This window comes from Anser cygnoides, chromosome 2 (assembly GCF_040182565.1).
Source record: "Anser cygnoides isolate HZ-2024a breed goose chromosome 2, Taihu_goose_T2T_genome, whole genome shotgun sequence".
In the NCBI taxonomy this organism is placed as follows: Eukaryota; Metazoa; Chordata; class Aves; order Anseriformes; family Anatidae; genus Anser; species Anser cygnoides.
This window is the reverse complement of record NC_089874.1, coordinates 17,171,894-17,194,969: the sequence shown is the minus strand read 5'-3', so window position 1 is coordinate 17,194,969 and position 23,076 is coordinate 17,171,894. Positions and strand designations below refer to the sequence as shown.

At 39.0% G+C, this 23,076-nt stretch overlaps 1 protein-coding gene across 4 annotated transcripts in view; it reads left to right on the top strand.

Annotated features, from left to right (window-relative positions):
- Positions 1–21,081, top strand: part of WAC (WW domain containing adaptor with coiled-coil) — a 61,206-nt gene extending 40,125 nt beyond the window's left edge. The window contains exons 9-14 of one of the 4 annotated variants that reach the window (XM_048076579.2): positions 1,275–1,397; positions 2,382–2,530; positions 6,935–7,053; positions 14,197–14,380; positions 17,987–18,114; positions 20,862–21,081. In XM_048076579.2, coding sequence (XP_047932536.2) covers positions 1,275–1,397; positions 2,382–2,530; positions 6,935–7,053; positions 14,197–14,380; positions 17,987–18,114; positions 20,862–20,931 — 773 coding nt within the window. In that variant the 3' untranslated portion in view covers positions 20,932–21,081. Of the gene's footprint in view, positions 1–1,274; positions 1,398–2,381; positions 2,534–6,934; positions 7,054–14,193; positions 14,381–17,986; positions 18,115–20,861 lie in introns of all 4 variants that reach the window. The other 3 variants (XM_048076577.2, XM_048076578.2, XM_048076576.2) reach the window with 3 other exon arrangements.
- The last annotated feature ends 1,995 nt before the right edge of the window (positions 21,082–23,076 follow it).

The window sequence follows — 23,076 nt, the reverse complement described above, 5'->3', positions numbered from 1 at the left end:
GGAAGAAAAACGTTTACATGTAGTGCCTGGTGATAATGAACTTTTTGAAAGTGCACACCAGGAAAATCAAAATAGTAGAATTTTACTTAAAATTTAGAATTTTGTACATTACAATCATTCCTGAGGAAAAACTCTCAGTTGGCTTCATTTTAATCAGCAAATCTTACGGCTTTGTTCAGTGCTAGTAGGCAAGTAGGTTATTCCTTTTTTTTTTTTTTTTTTTTGCCTGTGTTGGGAGAAATCTTTAAAACTGTATTATACCAGGTTGGATTGAAAAAGTAGGAGTGTCATAGTTTGTGTTGAAAAATGACAGGTCTTGTTAAGACTCCGGTTGTATTTTATTGGAAAGTTGCTAACTTAAGTTCCCTGTCTTTTTCTTTGTACATTTCTAAGCAGCAACCCTGTCTGTCTTGGGATAGAAGTGCTTAGTATTGCCTTGATAGCATGAGGGCATGGCTGACAGATACAAATGGGCAGTGTGACTTCAGGCTGCACAGCAGGGCTGCCCTCACTGTGCACATAGTGTAGGGTTACTTTGTGTTTGTGCTGGTGGGTCTTTTTTCTTTCAGACTTATTCACGGGTAGTGTATGTAAGTATTCTGCAAAGACTCTAGACCTTTTTTGAAAAGATAGTTCAGAGGCTGGATCTCCTTGGCTCAGACTGGAAGATGCTTTAACTGTGTAGTGCAGCTTGGTTGAAAATTAATAATTTCTTAATGAGGTGGGAGCAAATGGGACTGAAAGTCAGAACAAATAATTATTTTTAAAGAAAAACTAGAGCATTTTGATTTTACCACAATTGTTATTTTAAGGTATTGTTATTTATTGAATTGGGAATGGTCTTTCCCCCATCCCCTCAAATCTCTTTTTAGGGTGCTAAGTGATACAGCTTTTATTTTTTTATTATTAGTATTTAATAATTATGGTAACTTTAAAAAAATGCTTATTCTAACAATAACAAATAGAACAAATGTTTTCTTTGTTTGCAAGAATTATAATTGATCTGTAAGATCAAGTTGAAGAGTTAAACAGTTTCTAAAAGACTTCTAAAAATGTATGTCTTCAACATAAGCTGCTAAATAAAAAGGACTTGGTTAGACATGCAAAGCATCCATGTATTGAATTCATGTCATTGAAAAATAGATCAGGTGGTGCTCTGATTTATTGTGGACATGGGGAAAAAGTTGATAAAAGAACAGCTTATATATGTTTAGCCAGTTTGAACAGTTTAAACTGATGTTTAGAATTCTCAGTAAAATGTTGTATGTTCTTAGTTCTAACAGCAGCTGTGACACAAGCCTCTCTGCAGTCTATACTCCATAAAATTCTTACGGCTGGACCATCTGCTTTCAATATCACTTCCCTTATTTCTCAAGCCGCACAACTGTCTACGCAAGGTATTTAAAGTTATCTTCTCACTCGTGTAAAATGGTGAGGTGGTATTTTATAGAAGTTGATACAACTGAAACTTGTAGAAGCTGTTTCTTGTCATATCTTTGGCCACATGGTGTGGAGGATCTTGAACAACTCCTTTCCCAAAGATAGGATAAGAAGTCTTTACTTGGGGATCAAGAAGCTGGCAAACAACCAAGTAAATGTGCTTTTGTGTCTCACCTTTTGGGATTTTCTTTGTTTGTTAACTTTATATGAGTAATGTGAAACTTGCAAGTTTGTTCTGAACCTTAATGAGACTTACTTAATATTTAATAGAAAATGTAACTCTTCTGTGGTGGAACAACCCTCTTGTAGTGCTGTGCAGCTGTGACTCTTGAGGGAGATCTTAAATTCTTAAAAGGAGTTTATTTTACCTGGTGTTTTTTGTAGTCTTCTGTAGACAATTTTCAGCTTCCAGGCATAGTATTGCTTCAGGTATCTGTAGTACATCGTGGTTTGTAACTTAAAGCTAGAAACTGAAATCGAAATCATAAATATTGTCATCATACTGAGTAGATAAGCTGTATTACAGTTACACTAACATAACTAATGATGGAAATGTGACTTCGGTTGTTTGTTTTAGGAAGAGTGAATAGGTTTCTAGGTACAGTGTTCATGCGTTCTCTGTTACATTGAGCTGAGCACTCGAAAATAGAAATCATAAGTGAAACTAATGTAATCTCGTCATGTGTAAAAAGCATTGAGCAAAGGCCTCTTCCATTCTGCCAAGTTTTGGAAATGAACATTTTGGGGAAAATACAATTATTTAGTTTGGGTTGTTGTTGAACATTAGATTGTTCCAGTTGTTCACACCCTCACCCCCATCCTTTCAAGTCGAATCTTTTTGTATATTTGTATATTATCTAATATAAAATACTGTGAAATACAAGGTCTATTTCAGATTAAGATTGGTATGGTTTTATAAGAAACAATCTTCTTATTTACAGCTCAGCCATCTAATCAGTCTCCAATGTCTTTAACATCTGATGCCTCATCACCAAGATCATATGTATCTCCAAGAATAAGCACGCCTCAGACTAACACCGTTCCACTTAAACCTTTGATGACTACGCCACCGGTATCATCGCAGCAGAAGGTGGTAAGCTCCTCTTGATTTATGGCATATTGCAGTAAGAAACCATTAAGGGTAATAGTAAGTATTGCTGCTTTACATTTCCAGGTACTAACTGTTACAAACAGGATGATAAAATAAGTATGTTATCTTTACCAAATGAAACAGAAGCAATGGGAAGCAACTACTCAGCTGTGTTTTCTCAGTACAGCTCTAGCATGGTCTTACAGTACACTTTTTTTGTTCTTGAAGTAAATATTGTGCTCACTTCAGATGCTATCTTATGCAATAGTAGTGTCCATAGATAGTAGTAAGAGATCAATATTGTAGCATATTTATATGAGGAGAAAAACTTGCTATGAAGGTAACAGCTCTTCGGCTTTCAGCTGAAAAAAGGTTGTTAGGATGAGAGAGAGATTCTTAGGAAAGTTGACTTTTTCTTTGATGTAGTCTCAGATTTGGTTCTGGGTGTTTACAAGGCCAATAACATCATGTTCCTTTCCCTTCCAACCCCCTATTCATTCAGAATTTCTTAATCAGATCAGTGACAAGGAAATATTAATTGAAGCTAAAAATAAGCTTCTCTTCCTAGAAGTGGATGGATATGCAGAAGAAAACAGAGTTGTGACTTATTTTTTTTCTTTTTGTTCGACCCTCTAATGGGTCCCTGTTCAGAGGAAAAAAAAGTCTTTTGCAGAATCTGAGCTCAGTGTTCCATATCCTACAAGAGGCAATATTGAGGAATAAATAATTTTGAAGCGAAGATAGATTTATTTATTTCATTTATAGAATTTCTCTGTCCAGCAGATCGGGAACATAGATGCAATTAGGTAATGAAGATGAACTTCTTTCCCTTTTCTCAGGAGTTTTTCTTCCTGCTTTTTAAAACTTGAAAGTCATATTATAGATCAAAGGTGGGAAGAGACCTTGGGCTATAGGACCTTCTATTAAGGAGGATATTCTTAGTATAAGGCAGAGCTATTGATTTCTACCTCATGGTGGAAAGTAACATTTTTAAATGCAAGATAGGTTGCTCCTACGCCTTTCAGACAAATTTTAAAAATAACGAAACAAATTGATGTAATTTTGGCTGTGAATAATGGAAGAAAGTTAAAGAGAAGTTTGACGCTTCCTTAGAGGTTTGTTTTTCATGCAGTGGGGACTTGTCGTCCCGTCTCTTCGTTGTACACATAGATCTTAAAGATGGAGACCCTCAAATTCTAACCCAGTCTGTCAGTGTGTTGCTCGGTGTATGTAGTATTTCATCAGTGTAAGAAGCATTAATGTAGACATGGGGATTCTTTTTTTTTTCCCCCTCCTAAAATCTGTTTTCCTCCCCTCTTGACTCTTGTGCTTAGCTAAGATGTCTTTATTTCAATTTTCTGCTAGGAGGAGAACCTCTTGTAGTTTGATGGCCTTAACAGAATACTTTTATCTCCAGGAGGACAGATTACATTCCTCATTTTCTCCTAAACACCTAATTTTCTTACTCTTGAATTCTTTCTTGGTCGTAGAGAAAACCAAGTAATTCCCAGAGGTTTTTTTTGTGATTCACAATGGTATAATGATCTGAAAGCCTGAAGTGTGTACTAATCCTTCAATTTGTTGTCTTTGTTTCTGTCCTTGGAGAGCATCATGAATCTATGTGGTCACGTCCTATATCTAGGTGATGAGTATTTAAATTATCAAATAGTAGGCTCAAAACTAAGAAAGATGATGCCCGGCATTTTCAAATGCTGGGATATGAAAATATACATATTTTTTCTCTTAAGCTGTTTAGCTTCAGTAATCTAAAGTTGAACTGCTCTGGTCTCTACAGCCTAGAGATCTGGATCAACTTTATAAAAGTTCTGGTCATCAGCTACACTGTAAAGCTTTCAAAAGTTGTATTCTGTGGGATCGTCTCTACCTACAGTACTTTGTGAAAGAAATCATGAAGAAATGACAGCTCAGCAGGATATTTTTTTCTATTTTTATTTGCAAGGCATGTATCCCTGTCTTACAGCTTGTTTAGTACTCACGCTTTGTACAGGTGTTTTCCTAGGACTGTGTACCCACTGCCTTTCAACCAGTACAAAGGCCAGCATTATACCTATGAAATAGGTGGCACAGTATTTAAGCATGTGTTAAGAGAAAGTGAAGGCAAGCCAAGTGTCATAAGTAAGGCCAGTGTGTCTTGGTAGACCAACTGCATAATTGAATATGCCTTTGGGCGCACAAGCCTTCCCTCAGGTTTCCAGGGGAAGCAAAAAGCTTAAAAGCTAAATGCAGGTTTGAGGAGAGTTAAGCGTAGCACGAGTCATAACTACAGTAATGGTACCACTCTTGGTGGGAGAGTGGTGGTCATTTCATGTTTTTGTTACACTGAGAATCCCCACTTCTGTGGGGTTATGTGATTACCTGTAGTCACTGGCTTGGCTTGCACGTTTTCACCTCTGGTATTTTCAAGGTAGGGATATCGTGTGCTTTATTGGTCTATACGTAGAAGATCTTCCAAAACTGTTACCTGTATTTTGATGACCATACCCCATACCGTGGCATATATTAGAAATTGCTATATTTTAATCCACCTTTCCTTCAAAAATTTTGCCTGGATTTTTTTTTGGGGGGGGGGGGGGGGGGGGGTATTGATCTTCTCATCCCTCAGTGAAGAAGTTATAGCTCTTACTACACTAGGATATAAGCAGTAGAAGTTTCTCTTTTTTCTGGATACCGTGAGTAACCTAACAGATCTTCTAAACAGAACTAGTAGCAGCGCTTGACAGCTGGAGCCTTTTTTAGTTTTGGTGTGCCTCAATTCTCATGCTAACAACAGAGCTGTCGGAATATTAACATGAATTGTTAGTCCCAGAAATAACAAATTCCGATTCAGCAGCAGATAGTTTTCCAGTTCAGTAAGGAAAGAACTTTCTTGATGTTTCTTGTATTCACAAAATTAAATTCCTGAGCACAGTATCAAGATGGGAACCTTGGTGGTTGTAGCTCCAATGTAAGCATGTCTGTTCTAGTACTTGTTTGGATATTTCAGTCAGGTCAGTTTGTCCAGCACTAAGAATTTGAGGTAAATTAAGCATAATCCAGATGTGGTGTGATGCCAGGACACTGTTTCAGAACACAAGCTGCCTGGCTTAGGGGGCTTCTCTACAGCAGGTGTAGGCAAAGGAACTGGCACCATGCAAGCAGAGCCCAGCGCCAGGTAAGCAGTTACTTCCAGGCTGGCTCTGGAAACAACACAGTGCTATTTGCACAACAGGGCTTGTTTCTTAGGGGCTGCACATGGGTGCCTTTTTAAACTGCTTTTAAACTTGAGCTGGTACGGCTGCCTGGAGGTGTGCTATATGTATAGTATTATCTGTGACGGACCTTCCTTTTGAAATGATTCCTTCTGTTAGAACAGCCTCAGTAGTTGTCATGTCTGCTCACAGGGTGAGCAAAATTCAGGCATTGACAGCAAAGTTTTTCATGTCACACATTTCATAAAGATACTTCGGTAGTCTTCATAAATCAATTTATGAATTACTAGTATTTCATCCTCCCGAACTGTATGGTTCTGTTGATTTCAACTGAAACGATCACTGAGTAATCTTACAGTAATGTTGCTTTATCTGTCTAGAACCAAGACCTTTTCATGTACTAGTCAGACTTTTTTTGGCTTTTTGCGATAATAGGTAGATTTTCCTCTTAGACAAATAAGTAGGTTTAATATTACATTAATATTTCCTGTGTATTTAAATAGACTCGGATCTAAGTTCATTTATTTCAGCAGAGACTGTCTGCGGCTTGTTTCGTTGGCATCTGTTTCTGAAATAGAGCGATATTTTTGAGGTTCTGATAATGACTAGCTGCTAATTTACACCAGCTTGATGTCAGCAAACTCTAGACAGGCACCCTGATTTATGTTTTTGTCTATATGGATCTCTAGAATCTGTTTGGCCTCCTTCACTATTGCTTAAAATTGTTACCTTGTTGTTGTTGTTTTTTGTTTTTTTTTTGCAGGGGGCAGAGGTTGATAAAACTTCTGGAGCTGCTGCCTCTCTTGCACTTTGTTTAAAAAGGACAGGGGTGTATGTATGGGGGAGAAAAATCTTGAACTCCAGATGCTGTAACTTGAGTAACTTGAGCATACATTAGTATGTTCCCACTTGTTTTTTTCATCCTGTTGTAGTTCAGGAATTCACAGGAAAAAAAGGAGAGGAAAAAAGGCAGTAGCGCTTAAAATAATGATCAGCTCTTCTGAGGCTTAAAATGTGCTTGATGCTCAGAAGAGATGATTTACAATAAACAAACAAAAAAAAACCCTCTTGAAAAATACAAAAATTCCATCAACGTAAGATGTACCAAAAAAATGGTCTTGTACCTTGTAATATCCATGTTTTGCTCTGATACTCACTGCGGAGGAAACCTAATGAAATTTTTTCAACTTTTCAGGTTGCTACTCCAGGAGTTAAACAAGGACCAGCTTCGCAGTCAGCACCGCAGCAGCCGGTAATAGCTGACAAGCAGGCAGGCCATGAACCTGCCTCTCCTCGAAGTCTTCAGCGCTCAAGGTATGTTGAAATACATCTCTGTACTGTCTTTTTGCTTTTCTTCTGAGTCCAGGCTATGTGGTATGTGTTGCAATTTGTGGATTCCTCTTGGCTATCTATTGAACGTATGATTTAGCTCTGCTGCTGCGGAGGCGATGCAGCTACAGATCTTCATTACAGATCTAATGTGGTCCATTCCTCCACTTGAGGACCGTTTCTAAGAGTTCTGTTCACAGAAGCAAAACAAAATTCTTGTTTCTGCCCTGTCTCTCTGGGGTCAATTATATAAGTGATTCCTTGTATTCTGATTCTGAGTTTGGGATTTTTTATTTTCTGTGCAGTTCTGGGATTCAGTGCTTTAACTGTGTGGCAGACTTATTGTTAGATGTTGGTGCTGTCTTGCTGTAGTGTAACTTGATTTTTAAATTAGAGCTTTTCTCTAACATACGATTTTGCTGCTTTAATGAAAAAAATAAGTTTCATGAATGCTTTTCCTTGGCTAGCCTTTTTTTTTTTTTGTCAACATTGCAGCCCATTCAGATGTTGCATTTTACCAACATTTAGCCTTTGATTTACGAGGTGTGATTAGAATCTGTGTCTTGTCTGATTTTTTTCTTTGAGGAAATGTTCTTTCCATTGTGTATGTAGGATGTTGAGCAGTTAACCATGTTGGCTCCAGGGGCTGTAAGATACTGATGTGGGGCAGTCATGATCTAGAACTGTGGCAGGAGGGATACTTGTCTTTAAAAAGTGCAGCATCGCAGTGGATTCCTGAAAACCTGCAAGCTGTGTTGCACACCTTATTCAACTACTGTAAAATCTAGTTTTTAAGTGCAATGTGATATTTAAAAATCAGCCAACCAAATAAAAAAACCCCACCTCTTCCCATGGCAACATCCTCGAAAGCAGCGGTGCTTTCCATATCATAATATAGTGAGGTCCTTCTGGGACTAATTAAGCAGGACTTTGATCGCGTGTTATCAGTGCATGTTATCAGTGTACTAGCTGCAGTGTCTAGTAATTATGGATGGTGCTGTTTAAATCTTTCTGAGTAGTAGTACTAAAAATAAATTGATATTTTTATAAGTAGCGGTTAGGGGTTGGGAGACCCTTTTGTCCTTTGATCACCTTTTCCCCATAGGAAATCTTGGTAAAGAAGGCATACATTTTCTTGGGCACGCTCACGATGGGTTGGAGTCTGTGTGAGGTGATGCTGGTTAGCATTTGGCCTGCTGTCCCATTCCCTCACCCTTTTGAGTTTTAGGACTTCCTGTGCTGGCATAACCACTACCCACATGCAGTTGCCTTCAGGTATCTACTGCCCCTCTACAAACCAGTGTTCCACGTGGCGTCGGCATTGTGCTGGGGAAGGGGAGCTGGGTTTGACCCAGAACTGAACAGCCGAATTAGAAGGGTCATGGGGGCAGCAGACTCCTGTGTGCAAGGAGGAGACAAAGGAGACAGCTCACAAGTAGAGGAGAGTTATGCAGTCTAGAATCAGAGATACTGTGACAGTATCTTTACCTAAAGGTTTTCCTGTTGTTTAGTGTCCTGTATCTCTCAAAATGTTGCATATATGTGATAGTGGTATGTTGTGCATCGCAAGGTCATGCGTTTCTGCTGCTTTTAGAAGTGTCTCTGTTCAAAAAAAAAAAAAAAGAACAGGTGATTTGGAAACATCTGTGTGATGGGTATTTTGTTCTGGTCAGTGCTGTGGAATTGAACAAAAATGGACCAGCCGAGATGCAGATTTACTCATCTGCAGATTTCCTACATCTGAGCAGTACTTCTGAACTGATTAAGAACATGCTTTTCCTTTGTAGGAGAAAGCAATCGCTTGGATTTTGGACTGCTCTTAGGTCTGACTCCCTTTTGTCTTTTTATACGAACGAACAACAGCTTCACAACCTGGACTGTGACTGGGTGGTCCTAAAAGAGGCTGTAACAGTTAAGGATCTGCTTCTCTGCATGGTGCTAGTTTCAACACAGATCCGTTTTGCAGAAGTTTTGAATGTTTCATTGCTGTTAGTTAGGAAATTAATGCAACGTAGGCATACAGTGAGCCTTTTTCTAAGAGTTGATTCCAAAGACATGCCATGAATTATCACCATTTTAAAAACAAAAATAAATGAGTGTGCCTCTGTAATTAGTTTCATCAGGTTACTGTTTTCCCTTTATTTCTGTAAAGGGCCAGGAATATTTTTCCCTTTCTTTAGAAAATGCAAAACTGCTGCCGGGAGGTCTTTCCCCCAGTTTTTTACGTGTTGTAAGATTTCTGTATTTTGTAGTAGTGTGTTTCACAACCATCCTGTTTTCATGTTCTTGTACAGATGCTTTTGCCTGTCTGGAAACATTTCATTACTTGTGGCACAGACAGTCTGTAATTCATTTAGCAGCTAAGGCTGGTATTTGGCATTAGCGAAGCATTAAAAAACATACCAGTAGTTTCGTATCATTGCTGCATCAGTAGCTCCCCCTGCTGCTAATGTAGCAATGCAAGGATATTTTATGACAGTGTGTTCTACTTATAATTAAGATAAAACTGTATTTTTGAGAAACCTACAGACTATAGTTATTTCCCTGAAATGTTTGATGTCTTGAGATTCCTGCTGGTTAGGTAGGAGTTAGGGAAGTCAGGATGATAAATGAGGGAAACAATTCACAGGGGGACTTTGATCCTATTGCAGCTAAGGTGTAAATAAGCATTGAAGGTCATGCCTCAGTTCTGCTTAGTAAATAAATTCAGCCTTTCTCTAAACCATCAGTATGCTGATGCTGTGTGAATATGCAGAATAATTTAGGTTGGAAAAGACTTCTGGTTGTGATCTAGTCCAAGTCCCAACTCAAAATAGGACCGAAGATGACGTTGTTTTGGTGATCTTTGAATGTCTCTAAGGATGGGGGTTTTGCAGCCTCTCTTTGCATCTTCTTTGAATGTTTGACTACCCTCACAGTGATTTTTTTTTCCTTACGTCTAATTAGAATTTCATTTGTTTCAACTTGTACCTCTGCCTCTTGGCCTACAACTGTGCATCTCTGAGAAGAGTCTGGCCCTGTCTGCTCTCCCCATATGTAGTTGAAGACAGTAAGAAGATCCTTCATCCCCCTTCCCCCAGTCCTCTGTTTTCCAGACTGAACAAATCCAGTTCTTAGAGCTTCTCCTGGTGTGTGCTTCAGCCCCCAAACAGCTCTGTGGTCCTCTGCTGGATTCCTCTGGTATGACAGCTTCTTTCTTGCCCGGTTTTGGGCTCCACACTGCGCAGTACTCCAGGTACTGTGGCTCTCACAAGCCCTTAGGGAGAGGAGGAATTCCTTTCTTCAGCCATGCTCTTTCTGATAAATCCCGGCATGTGCTTGGCCTGCTTTGCCACGGGGATCCACTGCTGACTCGCATTTAACTTGTCTGCCAGGATGCTCAGGTCCTTTTCTGCAAAGCACGTTTCTACCCCCTTAGCAGCCAGCCTGTGCTGTTCTGTGGGGTGGTTCCAGTATTGTTGCAAAGGGGAATTCCAGCCCAGCTGCAGGACTTTGCATTTGCCTTTTATTTTTGAAATTGATTCCTGTCTGTTCATTCTGGTCCCTCTGGATAACAACCCACCCTACAACATACTGACTGTTCCTCCCAGCTGCAGACTCACCAGAGGAGCTCTCTGTGGCATCGTCTGTGTTGCTAATAAAGACATAATACAGTGTTGGCCCCAATATGGATCAGTGAAGGACAGCATTAGTCACTGGCTTTCAGTTGGACTTTGTCCTGCTGACTCAGCCCTTTCAGCCTGACAATCCAGTCAGTTTTCTGTTCACCTTGCACATGAAATACGGATGTCAGTAAGTGAGGAGTTAAGCTGTAAGAAAACTACAGGAGACCATGTCAAAGGCCTTGCTGAAGGCTGATAAACAACATCACTGCTTTCTCCTTTCCTCTAAGCCGATCATCTCATCATGGAAGTACATGAGGTTGGTCAGGCAGAATTTGTCCTTGACAGATCTGTGCTGGCTCTCTGTATTTTGCCTCTTAGTGTTTCATGTACTTGGAAATGGCTTCCAGGCAGACCTGCTACATAATCTTCACAGACTGAGATTAGGTCTACAGGCCTCTAGTTCCCCAGGTCGTCCTCCTTGGGAGCTTCCTGAAGATGGCTGTGATGTAGCATCTGCCTCTTTCCCACATCATCAGGCAGCGTTCCTGCTCACCTCGATGCTTTGACGTGACGCAGCACCTCAGTTACGCTGGCCAGCTCCCTCTTTGCCCTCAGGTGCATAGAGTCTGGTTGCATACACTTAACTTGCAGTTGGTTTAACTGCTTCTTAATGTGTTTCTCTGTTGCAGTGTAGTGCTTCACTTGAACTGGCTCTGCGGATGTGCTCGGACATGTGGGAGGCCTGAGAGCAGACCTTAACAGTAAAAACCCAGACAAAAAAAGTCACTGACTGTTCTGGTCTTATCCATGACTTCTGTCAGCAGGTTCCCTTGCCTTACCGAGGGACAGCCCCACCTGTTCCTTAGCCTTTCTTTTGCTGCTGATGTGCAGCCCTTGCTGCCCTCACATTCTTGGATAGTTTGAGCTCCAGCTTCAAAATCTAAATCCATTTTTTCCTTATCAACTGAACATTTCCTATTTCTACTGTTAGTCATTTTTACTTGTAAGTGGTTTTAAAGTGGTTAAGCCAAATACTGAAGAGAGCATATAGCATAAAGTAATATTTTTTTTCCCCCATTATGTTTTACATTCCTTTTTACAACTTCTACTGTCTGAAATCAGGGGAGATTTATGTATACAACTCTAAGGAAGCTGCCTGACAAAGTCTTTCTGCATAAGTGTTTTTAATATAAGCTTTTACCCAAGTTAGGGGGCACTGAAAGGAATGAGGCTGAACAAAGTTCTGGAGTGGAACACAAGTCTTTGTTGCTGCATAGCAGTGTGCCATACCTAATTAGTAGGCTGTTTGTTTGGAAAGCTGTTGTACTTTGCAAGTGTGAGCGATTAGGGTAAATGGCTGGGCACTGGGCTGTGAAGATAGTTGCATTGTGCTGGGATGTTGTGGCAGTCCTCAAGGGGGTGGTTAGGCAATGAATTATGATAGCTCTTCTCAGACTTGTTTTTTCTTTACGTTACTTGCAGATAAGTAGCAAGAAAATTTTAAGAAATAGACTGAAATTATGGGCTGCACTGAAAGCTACTACCAGCGCTAGAGGAAATTGGTTGTGAGCAAGTGCATCTTGTGAAATGGCTAAGTAATTAGTGCTACCATTTCTCAGCATATTTAGTGCCAAAGAAAATCATAACTGTGAGGTACCATCACTCTTGTGATACTATATATAAAGTGATATTTTTCCTGCTTAAAATTGCCGCTCCCTTTGTCTTCCCTTGCAAGGATGGTGAGGACAGAGGCAGACTGAACTCATCCTGACCTGTCTGTGCCCGCACGGCGTGCTTCAACCAGTGCTACTCCTGCCTCTTAGTTAAGTGCAAGAGCAGAGCCTCCCTCTGGGAGTGGAGGGGCCGTGGAAGCGATTGAGAGCACTGGGAAGGGATGTAAGAATATAAAAGCCTTGTTTTGGCAAGGGCCAAGGGAGTGAAAAAGGATATGTGCTGAAACTTCACCTCCATACATAGCAGAGTTGTGTAGCTGCAGCTCTGGCAGTTGTCAGATGTGGTTGGATCCGTACAGTGTGAGCATGATGTTTGTGCTGATGTTGATGCCTAGGCTTCTAGACACTTGGAAATTAAGTGTCAGTGATTTTCATTTATTTGGGGGGAGCTTCTGTAGCTTGTTGGGCTTAATGTTAGGTGTTCAGCTTGTATACCACAGCTTTGTTGAGGGAAGTGGTACAAACGGAACAATAAAAGACTACTTTAACTTGAGAGCTTACAGGCTAAGTGTAAGGTGAAGGGTGGGTACTTGGAAATTGGGAGTACGAGGGCTATTAGCCAGCTATATCAGTTTACCAAAGGTTTAGCTGAGCAGTACCCACCTCTTTTAGACACTGCAGCAGGAATAGGCCTTTAATGAGATGGGATTCTTCGAAAGGAACTTGTATGATTCTCCCGTACACGTGGAGCATCATGAGGTAGAGAGGAAAAGTGTCTTGTAAAGTGGAGCGAGAGGGCAACCATTAGAGGAATGTGATTTAAAAAAAAAAAATAAATGTTGCTTAAAGCAATAGCTAGAACACTTTATAGATAATGTAATACTGAACTCAGTGGATGGCAAAAGACTGTTCTCAAAGATCAGCATGAGAGGGTTTGTTTAGTAAAAACTAGCAGAGTTTTTGACCAAGAAATACAGTTGCAAAAATAGAATTGGAAAAGCTGTGTATGGCAGTCGTGTTCAGAAAATGTGGAAGTCAGTTTTGCTTGCATGTGGAGATCGAAAGAGGACAGTGAAAGGCTTTGTTCAGGATACAGTGTCTTTGATTTGGCTTACAGTATAGAGTTATTAACTGAACACGTCTTTTGTTCCCACTATTTTTTTTTTTGCTTCTGTGAACAAATTCTCCAGTAACCGATTGCCATTTTTCTGGTTTGTGCACTAATGTGAATATGTTCAAGTAAAGCAGTCAAGTTGGTAGCTACAAATGTGCTGCTGCTTCTGTGATGCTTTGCTGTGATGCTTCTGGTTTCCTGAGCACCTGAAGCGAGGATGTACTGTGTTAACAGTCCCCTAGGCATTGGTGTTTTGGCACTGGTAAATGGCTAAACTCCTCAAAGCCCGTATGGGTGTATTTTTAGATCAGGAGATCAGGCTTTGTGCTTAATAGCTATTGTGGCACTTGCTGTTAATCTCTTGAATAAGCCTGCCTGACTCTGATACGTAGTTACTGAAAATCTTATGTTTGCAGCTATTAGCATATGTAACAAGAAGGTGGAATATGCGTGTATATGTTCTCTGTGTAACACTAAAATACAGGCACAGCTTACATTTCTTGACCAGCTATCAGAGTCTTTAAAGAAAAAAAAGTGCCATGCTGTAGCACTCAGATGGTTCCCATGCAACCACAAGGTTTGTGGAAAAGTGCCACAGGGTTGATCTACCAGAAATATTTACAGTTTAAATGCTTCATGTATTTTGTGGCTGGAAGCAGTGAATTTTGTTTGTTTCTCTACATGTTTACGTATGTTTTTAGATGCTTATTTTTTAAAAAATTCTTTCTTCTAGTAGTCAAAGAAGCCCATCACCAGGTCCAAATCATACCTCTAGCACTAGTGCATCGAATTCAACATCTGCACCGCAGAATACATCTGTACGACCCACTTGTTCATTAACACCTACGCTAGCAGCACACTTCAATGAAAACCTTATAAAGCATGTTCAAGGCTGGCCTGCAGACCACGCGGAAAAGCAGGTGAGTACACTTCTACTCTGTTCCTTCTGAGGGTGCTAAACGGGTAGCTTAAAAAAACTATTTTTGTTACCCAGGTTGCTTTTTCTAGAAATTGGAAGCATCTTTAAAAAAGAAACAAAACCCCATGCTTGTCCTCAGCCAGAAGGAGGTGGGAGGTTAGGCCAGACCTTGCAGGCTTTACATGTGATTACTGTTCAGCAGTTGGGTATTTTCTTGCTTAATGTACCAGTGCTTTTGAAATTCTCTCCAATGGAATAATAATCATCATAGCTATTTTCTCTTACTGCCAAAGTTCTGTTGAAATTTACAAAGAACATAAATTTCAACATAGTTTTTCAATAACGATATTTTTGCGATGTGGAAGATGTCATTAATTAGGTGATATACTTAAAACTATGTGAAACCAATCCACAGTTTGAGCCACTGAGTTATTAACTCTTTGCAGTGAAAAAAGAACTGTGCCTTGTTTGTGGTACCTGGTTTTTAAGGCGATGTAGGGGTCTCAGACTAAATTTGGACCTTGTTTTTGGTTTGTTTGTTTTGTTTCCCTAAATGGAAATCCATAGAGTTGTCATTGTTAAAAGGAAGTGCACGAAACATACCCTTTTGGTGGTAATATAGGGAAACTGGATGCATGTCAGCTACTTGAAATGTGTTACTCAAAGAAATGGTATTGATACTGAGTCCAGTTCAAGTCCTTTCTGTCACAGGCAAACCTGTCTGACAAAGTCTGTGTCCGGTATTAACCTTAGTTAGCCCAGCTTACTTTGGCCTTTTGAAGAATGGCTGCCTGCTGGCTCAAGCCTACACGGGAAGTTTTTGGCAAGTAACTTGCAGGGTGACTCCTAGAAGCACAGTCTAGACTCATTCTCTGTGTGGATTGTGCTTTGGGTTCTTGGTTGTTGCCTCGTTTTTTTCCCCATTAAGTTTTAAATACAATTTTAAGATACTGAAAAGCTGTGCTGAGTCAAACCACCATTGCTGTGGAATGTGCGCGTACGGAAGGACATGATGCAGCACAGGCACTTCTCCCCGTGGTCTTGGCCCAGTGCTTGGAGAGTTCAGAGTGGTTATTTTTGCTGTGTACTGAACTGAGAGTTATTGTAACATAGAAGATGTAGATTTATACAGTTTATAGCTCATTTTTTCCCTCCAGTGTCAATAATAGAGATAAAGAAAACCAGCTAATGCTGTGGAGTCGTGAACCCTGTTGGATGCTCTTACCTTTGTACCAGTTGTTAAATACTGTGTTGTCCTGTCTGCTGTTTCCAATGACTTCACATGACAGTGTTAACAGACCAGTTTTGAATAGTTGTACTTGAGGGACTTAAGTCACATATTTGATATAAAAGAAAAATGAAGGAAAGTGTAGGTGCAATACATAGCGAAGAAGGTAAGTTAGGTGAAAGTGTAGAGGCTGCAATATACAGTGCCTTTTTTTTCTTTAGATTTCTAACCAGATGCTTAGCTGACATTGAAATTAGGGCCTAAGACCACGTGCCAGAGTAAACATCAAAATAAATATCTGGTCTTGCTCACCAAAATTATGTGTTAAAGCAGTCAGACTTCAAGAACTGTACAGTGCAGTAATTAGCGGCTGAAACTAATCCTGAACGTAGCTAAAAGTTAGGAGAGATTAATGTAGAAAACTGGTAAATAATCCAGTAATGTGTCTAATCAGAAAATAGTTGGCATAATTACCTCGTCCTTAAGTAATACGAGAAAGGGAATTGTAGACAATCTCAACTCAGTAAACATAGAGGTAATACAAGTATTGAACAATATTCCAGTAAGAAAAATGATTTACAAATACCTAAAAAGAAAATTCTGATGGTAGTCAGCATGGATATTTTATTAAAATTATGTCAAATTTTTCTCTTTTGATGATCAGGCATTGGTAATACTAGAAAATAACAAATGTTATATCTTGATTTGCAGCAAGGCTGTTAACAAGAATCTTATATGCAGAAATGATTCTAAGACCTTCTGGGTGAAGTTGCTTTAAGATGCATAGCTGGACAGCTTAAAAAACTACTCAGAGTTGGTTACTGCTAGTTCACTATCGCTCTAAAAGGCTTTGGAGCTGTGTATGTAGGCCATGAGATGATGATGTCCTACTGGAGACCAGGTGTACTCCTGGCTGTCAACACAATCCAGAAAAGAAAACTTAATGGAGGGAATTAAATCACAAAGTTCTTTGAACTGGATAAATTCCAGAAGTTGATGAAGACCTGTGCTAAATACAGTTCTGTTCAGGAAGGGAAAAATGAGATGTACAAGTACTTCAGCAGATGTTGTGGATTAACCCCGGTAGGCAGTTAGGCACCACACAGCTACTTGCTCACTGCCCCCACTGAGGTAGAGGAGAGAAGTGGAAGAACGAAAGTGAGAGAACTCCTGGACTGAGATGAAGATAGCTTAATAAAGAAAAGGGAGGGGAAACAAACAACAAAGGCAATGCAAAAGCAATCGCTCACCACCAGCTGACTGACCGATGCCCAACCAGTCCTGAAGCAACAGCAACCCCTGGAAGATTGCACCCACCCTCCCACTGCCCCCATAGTTTTCTTGCTGAGCATGATGTTATGTGATCTGGAATATCTCTTCGGTGGTTTTGGGTCAGGTTTCTCAGCTGTATTCTCCCCCAGCCTTGTACGCACCCCCCAGCCTGCTTGCTGGGTAGGCAGCATGCGAAACAGAAGGCCTTGACAGCGTGTAAGCAGTGCTCAGCAGTAGTTACGTCACGGCTGTGTTATCAGTACTGCTTCAGGTACAAAGCCAAAACACAGCATCACGCAGGCTGCTGTGAAGAAAATTAACTCCATCCCAGGCCCAGTGCAGCAGAGAACAATGCTAAACAGTAACACTGCAGGAACAGGATCTAGTTGAGAAATAAACTTTTTCATTGTGCTGCTTGCAAGAAGTCCTCTTTCTATATTGCAATCTGAGAAATGACGCTACTATTCTTTTGCTGTTGAGTTAGTTAGCTGGAGTCGTATATCTAGTTCAGTGACAAGAGGTTAAGAAATGTTCAAACTGGGAAGATGGGTCGTGCCTTCTGAGTATACACGTGCTCATCTCCACATGGCTAAGTGGAAATACTGAAATAATGGAGGTTGTCTAGAAGAGAACTCATGAAGAGGGTTAAGTTTTGTTTTCTAAATGAAGTAGGTGAAAAGATGGCATTCAGCTGTTTTTGTCACTGAGGCTTAATTTAGATGAGAAATTGAAGCTGGCCATTGAGAAAGTGGCTGGAGGGTTTTAACTACTTGAACAAATTAATTGGGAAACTCAGAACTCTGTCATGTGCTAACTTCAAGATGATCGAACAAACATTTGTTAGGATCAAGGAAATGTAAAACATTCCTGCATGAGCCTGAGTTACAGAATCTACTGACATCCGATATAATTAATTTCTGATTCTAAATGGGCTTTTGTGGAGAACTCAATGCGCCTCTGATTTAATTTACAGTGTGTTTAGAAGTCATAGCGCTTCAGAGTTGCAGTGCTTTGCTGTTTCAAGACGCATTCATCCAACGGTCCTTTGGCTACAGCCAATTGTTTCCAGTGCTTGAGTCAAAATCCTAACCTTTATATCTGTTGTAGGCGTCAAGATTACGTGAGGAAGCCCACAACATGGGAAGTGTTCATATGTCAGAAATTTGTACTGAATTAAAGAATTTAAGATCTTTAGTTCGAGTATGTGAAATTCAAGCAACTTTGCGTGAGCAAAGGTAAGTGTGTTTGTTTTCAGAAAGGTAATTTTCAAGGTGGCATTAGAATTCCCATTTGAATATTGTTTTGCATGAGCTGTATTTACTGATGACTTCGTAAGTATGCTCATCTTTACCAGGTTTGAGAGCTGTCTTCCCTCTGTACATTCTACCTGTTTCCCACACAGATAACTCCTGATAGTGTCAAGTGAATAGAGGCAGATATTCAACATCTGTATATATTTTTGCTTATACAGATGGAAAAGGCAGATCTTTCCAGATATATTAGTGGATTAAGATTCCCATAGTAGTTCAGAATAATTCTAAAATACCTGTCCATACTTGATGCATAGATTACATAGATACACATCTACGTGGTTTATACTGGCCTTAACCACTACAATGCTCATGAAACATTTATTGAGTCAAACAAGTCTGACAAGTTCTTGTTGATATCACAAGCTAAGGAAAAACTAGTTTTTTTTATTTGGGTAGGAGGTATTTGAGAAGGTCTTGGGGTTCTTTAGTGAGAAAGAGGTGATTATGGCAAAGTAGACTCTGCTTCGTAAATCAGTAATAGAGGATGTCTTTGTTATTAACAGCATGGTTGTATATTGTTTCAGAGACTGTTGTGCAACATAGAGAAGTTTAGTCTTACAACATGTGCTGAAACATTTTTCACTGGTAGTCATGATCCTGAGTTAACTTTCATACTAAGTTTCCTTTCTGAATGATGTTATCCTGTATACTAAGTCACACTATAGTTTGACTACAGTGATTCTTATTTCCTATGTCATGCAGCCTTAATAGTGTTGTATGCCTTTTAAACAGCTAGTTCTATCCCAGAAGCTCTTGCTTTTTGGTAGTTGGTAAAACAATCATTGTAGTCAGAAGTAGGCTGTAAAATATTTTTACATTTTCCTTAATAAAAAAATATAAAATGTTCATTCTTTCATAGCTTCATAGTGTCATTACATAAATTACAGTTTCTGTAGGAACTGCTTGGTTCCTTACAGATGAAGTAAAAACCTCTTAAGCTTTCATTTCTGTATCTGGAGGCACATTTTATCTGACATAACATGTCAAATGTCATTGTTGAGCTCCCTATATGGCACCTTGTTTCTTGTACACCATGAATCCTTAAGCCATGAATGGATAGCGATGATTACGACTTTGAATCTCTGATAATACGTTTCTTTTGTTTTCGCTGCCATCCCAAAGACAATGAATATGTGGCATAAGTACTAATTTGGGTGGGTGGGTAGGGGGGAGGCCTTCACAAAGTATGGGATTATCAAAGCCTATCAACCTGAATAATGATATAATTTCTGTATTTTTGTACAGAATAGAACTATTTAAGTTTGTTGTGAGAAGGAACTTGATCTTTGTTCAAAGCAAGTGTGTTGTTTGAACCAGAACTGACAGTTTGTGAAATGACACTCTTCACTCACTGATACATTTCATACGCCTATACCTTTTATACCTGAGCTTAATGTGTTTTTCAGTGTGTGTATCCTGATTGTTTATCTACTTTTCAGTAGAAAATTGATTTTTACAGAACTGGGGATGTATTTGAAAAGGGTTCTACAAACGTCCGCTAAAGTGGATGAACTTTCTCCATCTTATTAAAGTTGCTTTGGACTTGCAGAATATTTATGTCATGTTTCAACTCTTTCTTAATTTTTTCTTCATTCACATGCTTGCGTTACATTTCAGCATTATGAAAAGTTGTTACAAAATACTCATTAAAAACTGTAGGAAATGGTATCTGAACCACATGTTTGTTAACTGAAATAATCGTTTAGGCCAGTGCAGTAGTAGAAGAAAAGTTCATATGGGAAGTGCTAGCAACGTAATTGATTTCTAAGTCAAGTGTAGTTGCAGCTTTTTCTTGGATCTTTTAATATAGGAATTTTCCATAACTAGAGGCAAACTTCAGAATATTTTTTCCTCTACCAGTCACAGAGCTAAATACTAAAAAAAAAAAAAAAAAAAAGTGTTTTGCCTAGAAGAAAATTTCCTTCTTTAAAACTTCTTCACTAAATTACTCTGTATATGGCTGAATCAAACTAAAATACATCGGGCTGTGTTAAGGAGATAATTGTTTCAGGGAAGCAAGAGCATGTGTAACTCTTCTGCCTGCACTGTTACCTAAATCTAGTGCAGTATAAAATCCTCTAGAACAATGGGAGGAAATAAGTTGAAAGATGTGAGGGCAATGGCTTGTCTCCCTAGTGGCACTGTGTCTCCAAGAACAGGCAAGTTTAGATAGAAAACAAGGCTATGGGGAAAGAAAAAAAAAAACTAACCTTTGTACCACTGGAGGTACTGAGGTTAGGGTGGGGACAGAGGAGCATTGTATTTGCTGAAAACTTGAGTGCTTTGGGTTGTTGCACAGTTTGGAAAACTGCATCCCAGGCATAACAGCATTTTTTAGAATATTGAGCTAGCGTACTCTTCTGCTGTGTTCCACTTCTTCTTGAAGTTAAATTCAGCTGAATAGTAGGCTTAAACGTCACTGTGTTTCAGTCATAATGAAACTCAGCAGCTTAGTTTTTTTAATAACGGAATCCAGTACTGCAGTTTCTGCACCTGCACGTGGAGTCTGTAGGTGATTAAATAGATTAGGAATTCATTTTAAAATACTTCAAGTTTATTAATGGAGCTAAGAAGCTTGGCATCCAGGAAATTGTAAAGTATTTGTGTAGGTACTTAATATCTCTGTGTGATGAAAATATTTACACTAATCTTTTTTTTTTCTCTTGCAGGATACTATTTTTGAGACAACAAATCAAAGAACTTGAAAAGCTAAAGAATCAGAATTCCTTCATGGTGTGAAAAGTTGTAAACAATTGCACATGGTTTTGAGTACAGGAACTATTAAACTGATGCCCAGTCTTAACACTTTTGAGCTGCATTTGAGTAGACTTTGGACCGTTGAGCTGGGCAGAAAAAAAGATGACATGGGGAAGGGGACAGGAGGGAGTCAAATTCAGGGGAAAGATACAAGAATGATTTGTAAAACCCTTGAAATGTAGATTTCTTGTAGATGTATTCTTCACGTTGTAAATATGTTTTGTAGAGTGAAGCCATGGGAAGCCATGTGTATCAGAGCTTAGACATCCAAAACTAATCAATGCTGAGGTGGCTAAATACCTAGCCTTTTACATGTAAACCTGTCTGCAAAAATTAGCTTTCTTTTTTTTTTTTTTAGTTAATTTATCATTCAGAAATCTTGCATTTCCTAAAATTCAATGCAAGCGCCAGGCGATCTGTGTCTAAGGCTGCAACAATTTGGGTAATGTACAAAAATATCATGAAACAACTGTTTCCACACTTGCACCGAATCAAGAGCAGTGCTTCTCCATTTCTGTTTTACAGAGAAATGTTTTTCATTTTCTGTGTTCCATTTCCCCGTGAAATCCTAAATCTGATTTTATCAGTTTTTTAATGCTTCTAATTTTCTCTTTTTCTTAAGGCACTGTTGCTATGGCACTTTTTCTATAATCTTTTCATTCCTGTGTACAGTAGCTTAAAATTGCAGTGATTGAGCATAACCCACTTGTTTGTATAAATTATTGAAACGTATTTCCATTTGCACCCTGTAAGAATGGACTTATAGTACTGCTGGGCATGTGTGCTGAAAGTACATTACTTGCTCAAATATAAAGAAATAGCCCAATGAACATGTTAACATGGTTGTGGGAGGGGAAAGAGGAAAAAAAAAAAGCTAGTCAGATGTGAATTGTATCTGTTGTAATAAACATGTTAAAACAAAGAAACACTGGTTTTCATTTCCTTTGGTCAACACATTAAATTTTGGTCTGTTTGGGGACTCTTTATTAGAACTGTTCTTGTTGAACGTTTTTGTACTTAAATAATTCCTCAAGGGAGGTTTTGTTTAAAACTTGTAAACAGGAAATTGTGTATAAAATATTTAACGAAATATAAAATTCAACAAGAATGATTTAAGACACCTCCCCAACAGTTGTCATATGTTAACTCCTGGTTTACTTGTCTTGATATTATGACATTTCATTTCGAAGGATGTTTGTGTTGTAGCTAACTGTTTAAGTCTGGTGCTGACTGCTGTTCTTAACCATCACAAAACGCTGAATTTGTGTAATTGGAGCAACCCACCGTTTGAAAATGGTGGCAAAGCTCAGCTTTGTATATTGTTTCCTAAAGTATATTAAAAATAAAAAAGAAACTATTGCTACTACAAAATAACGTGACTTTTTCTTTGCTTAAAAACAACAAAAATAGTGATGGCACTGCCAGTTTATTTGCAGAGGTTTGTATGTTACAGTAGTTTGAGTAAGTTCATAGTTCATTTTTTTAATCCATAACCTTAATGATAAAGGTATTGACATGTGATGCTACATGTTGTGTTCCTAGAAAATCCTATCTTTCAGCACCAGAAATACTACTTGATTTTCTTTTGCCTTGTCTCTTCCTGAGCTCAGTCTGAATTTATTTATTTAAGTAGTTTTTAATCCATGGAAGTTGAATGCTCTGTCCTAAGAAGACATTCTAAATGGAGTAAATTGAAATAACGGCAAAAAAAATCAGACATCAGGACAGATTAACTTGTTGCTCACTTTTTAATTTAGTCTCTGCTCTTGTGTTTTGTATCATGCGAATGTTTGGTTTTGCTCAGAAACTGGGAACAGAACAATCTTGAATGCATTATTTTTAATATACATCATTCTGCCTTTTCCGACAGCCAAGGCAAAGTGACTCTAGGCTTCCTGAGACTCTTATATTTGCCCAACATCCTATTTCTTGTGGTGCATGTGGTCTTGGGGTTGCCCAGGATAGGGAACTGGCACTTGAAACAGTTGGAAGTATAGGTGGTGTTTCACCAGTGGTAGTCCTTAGTGCTGGTATTTTGCACATTGCTTATTAGCTAAGGCAGATGGCTTCTCTTAATAGATAAGGGCGGCCTATTTTTCATGAGCTCACTTCATTCCCTTTTGATTC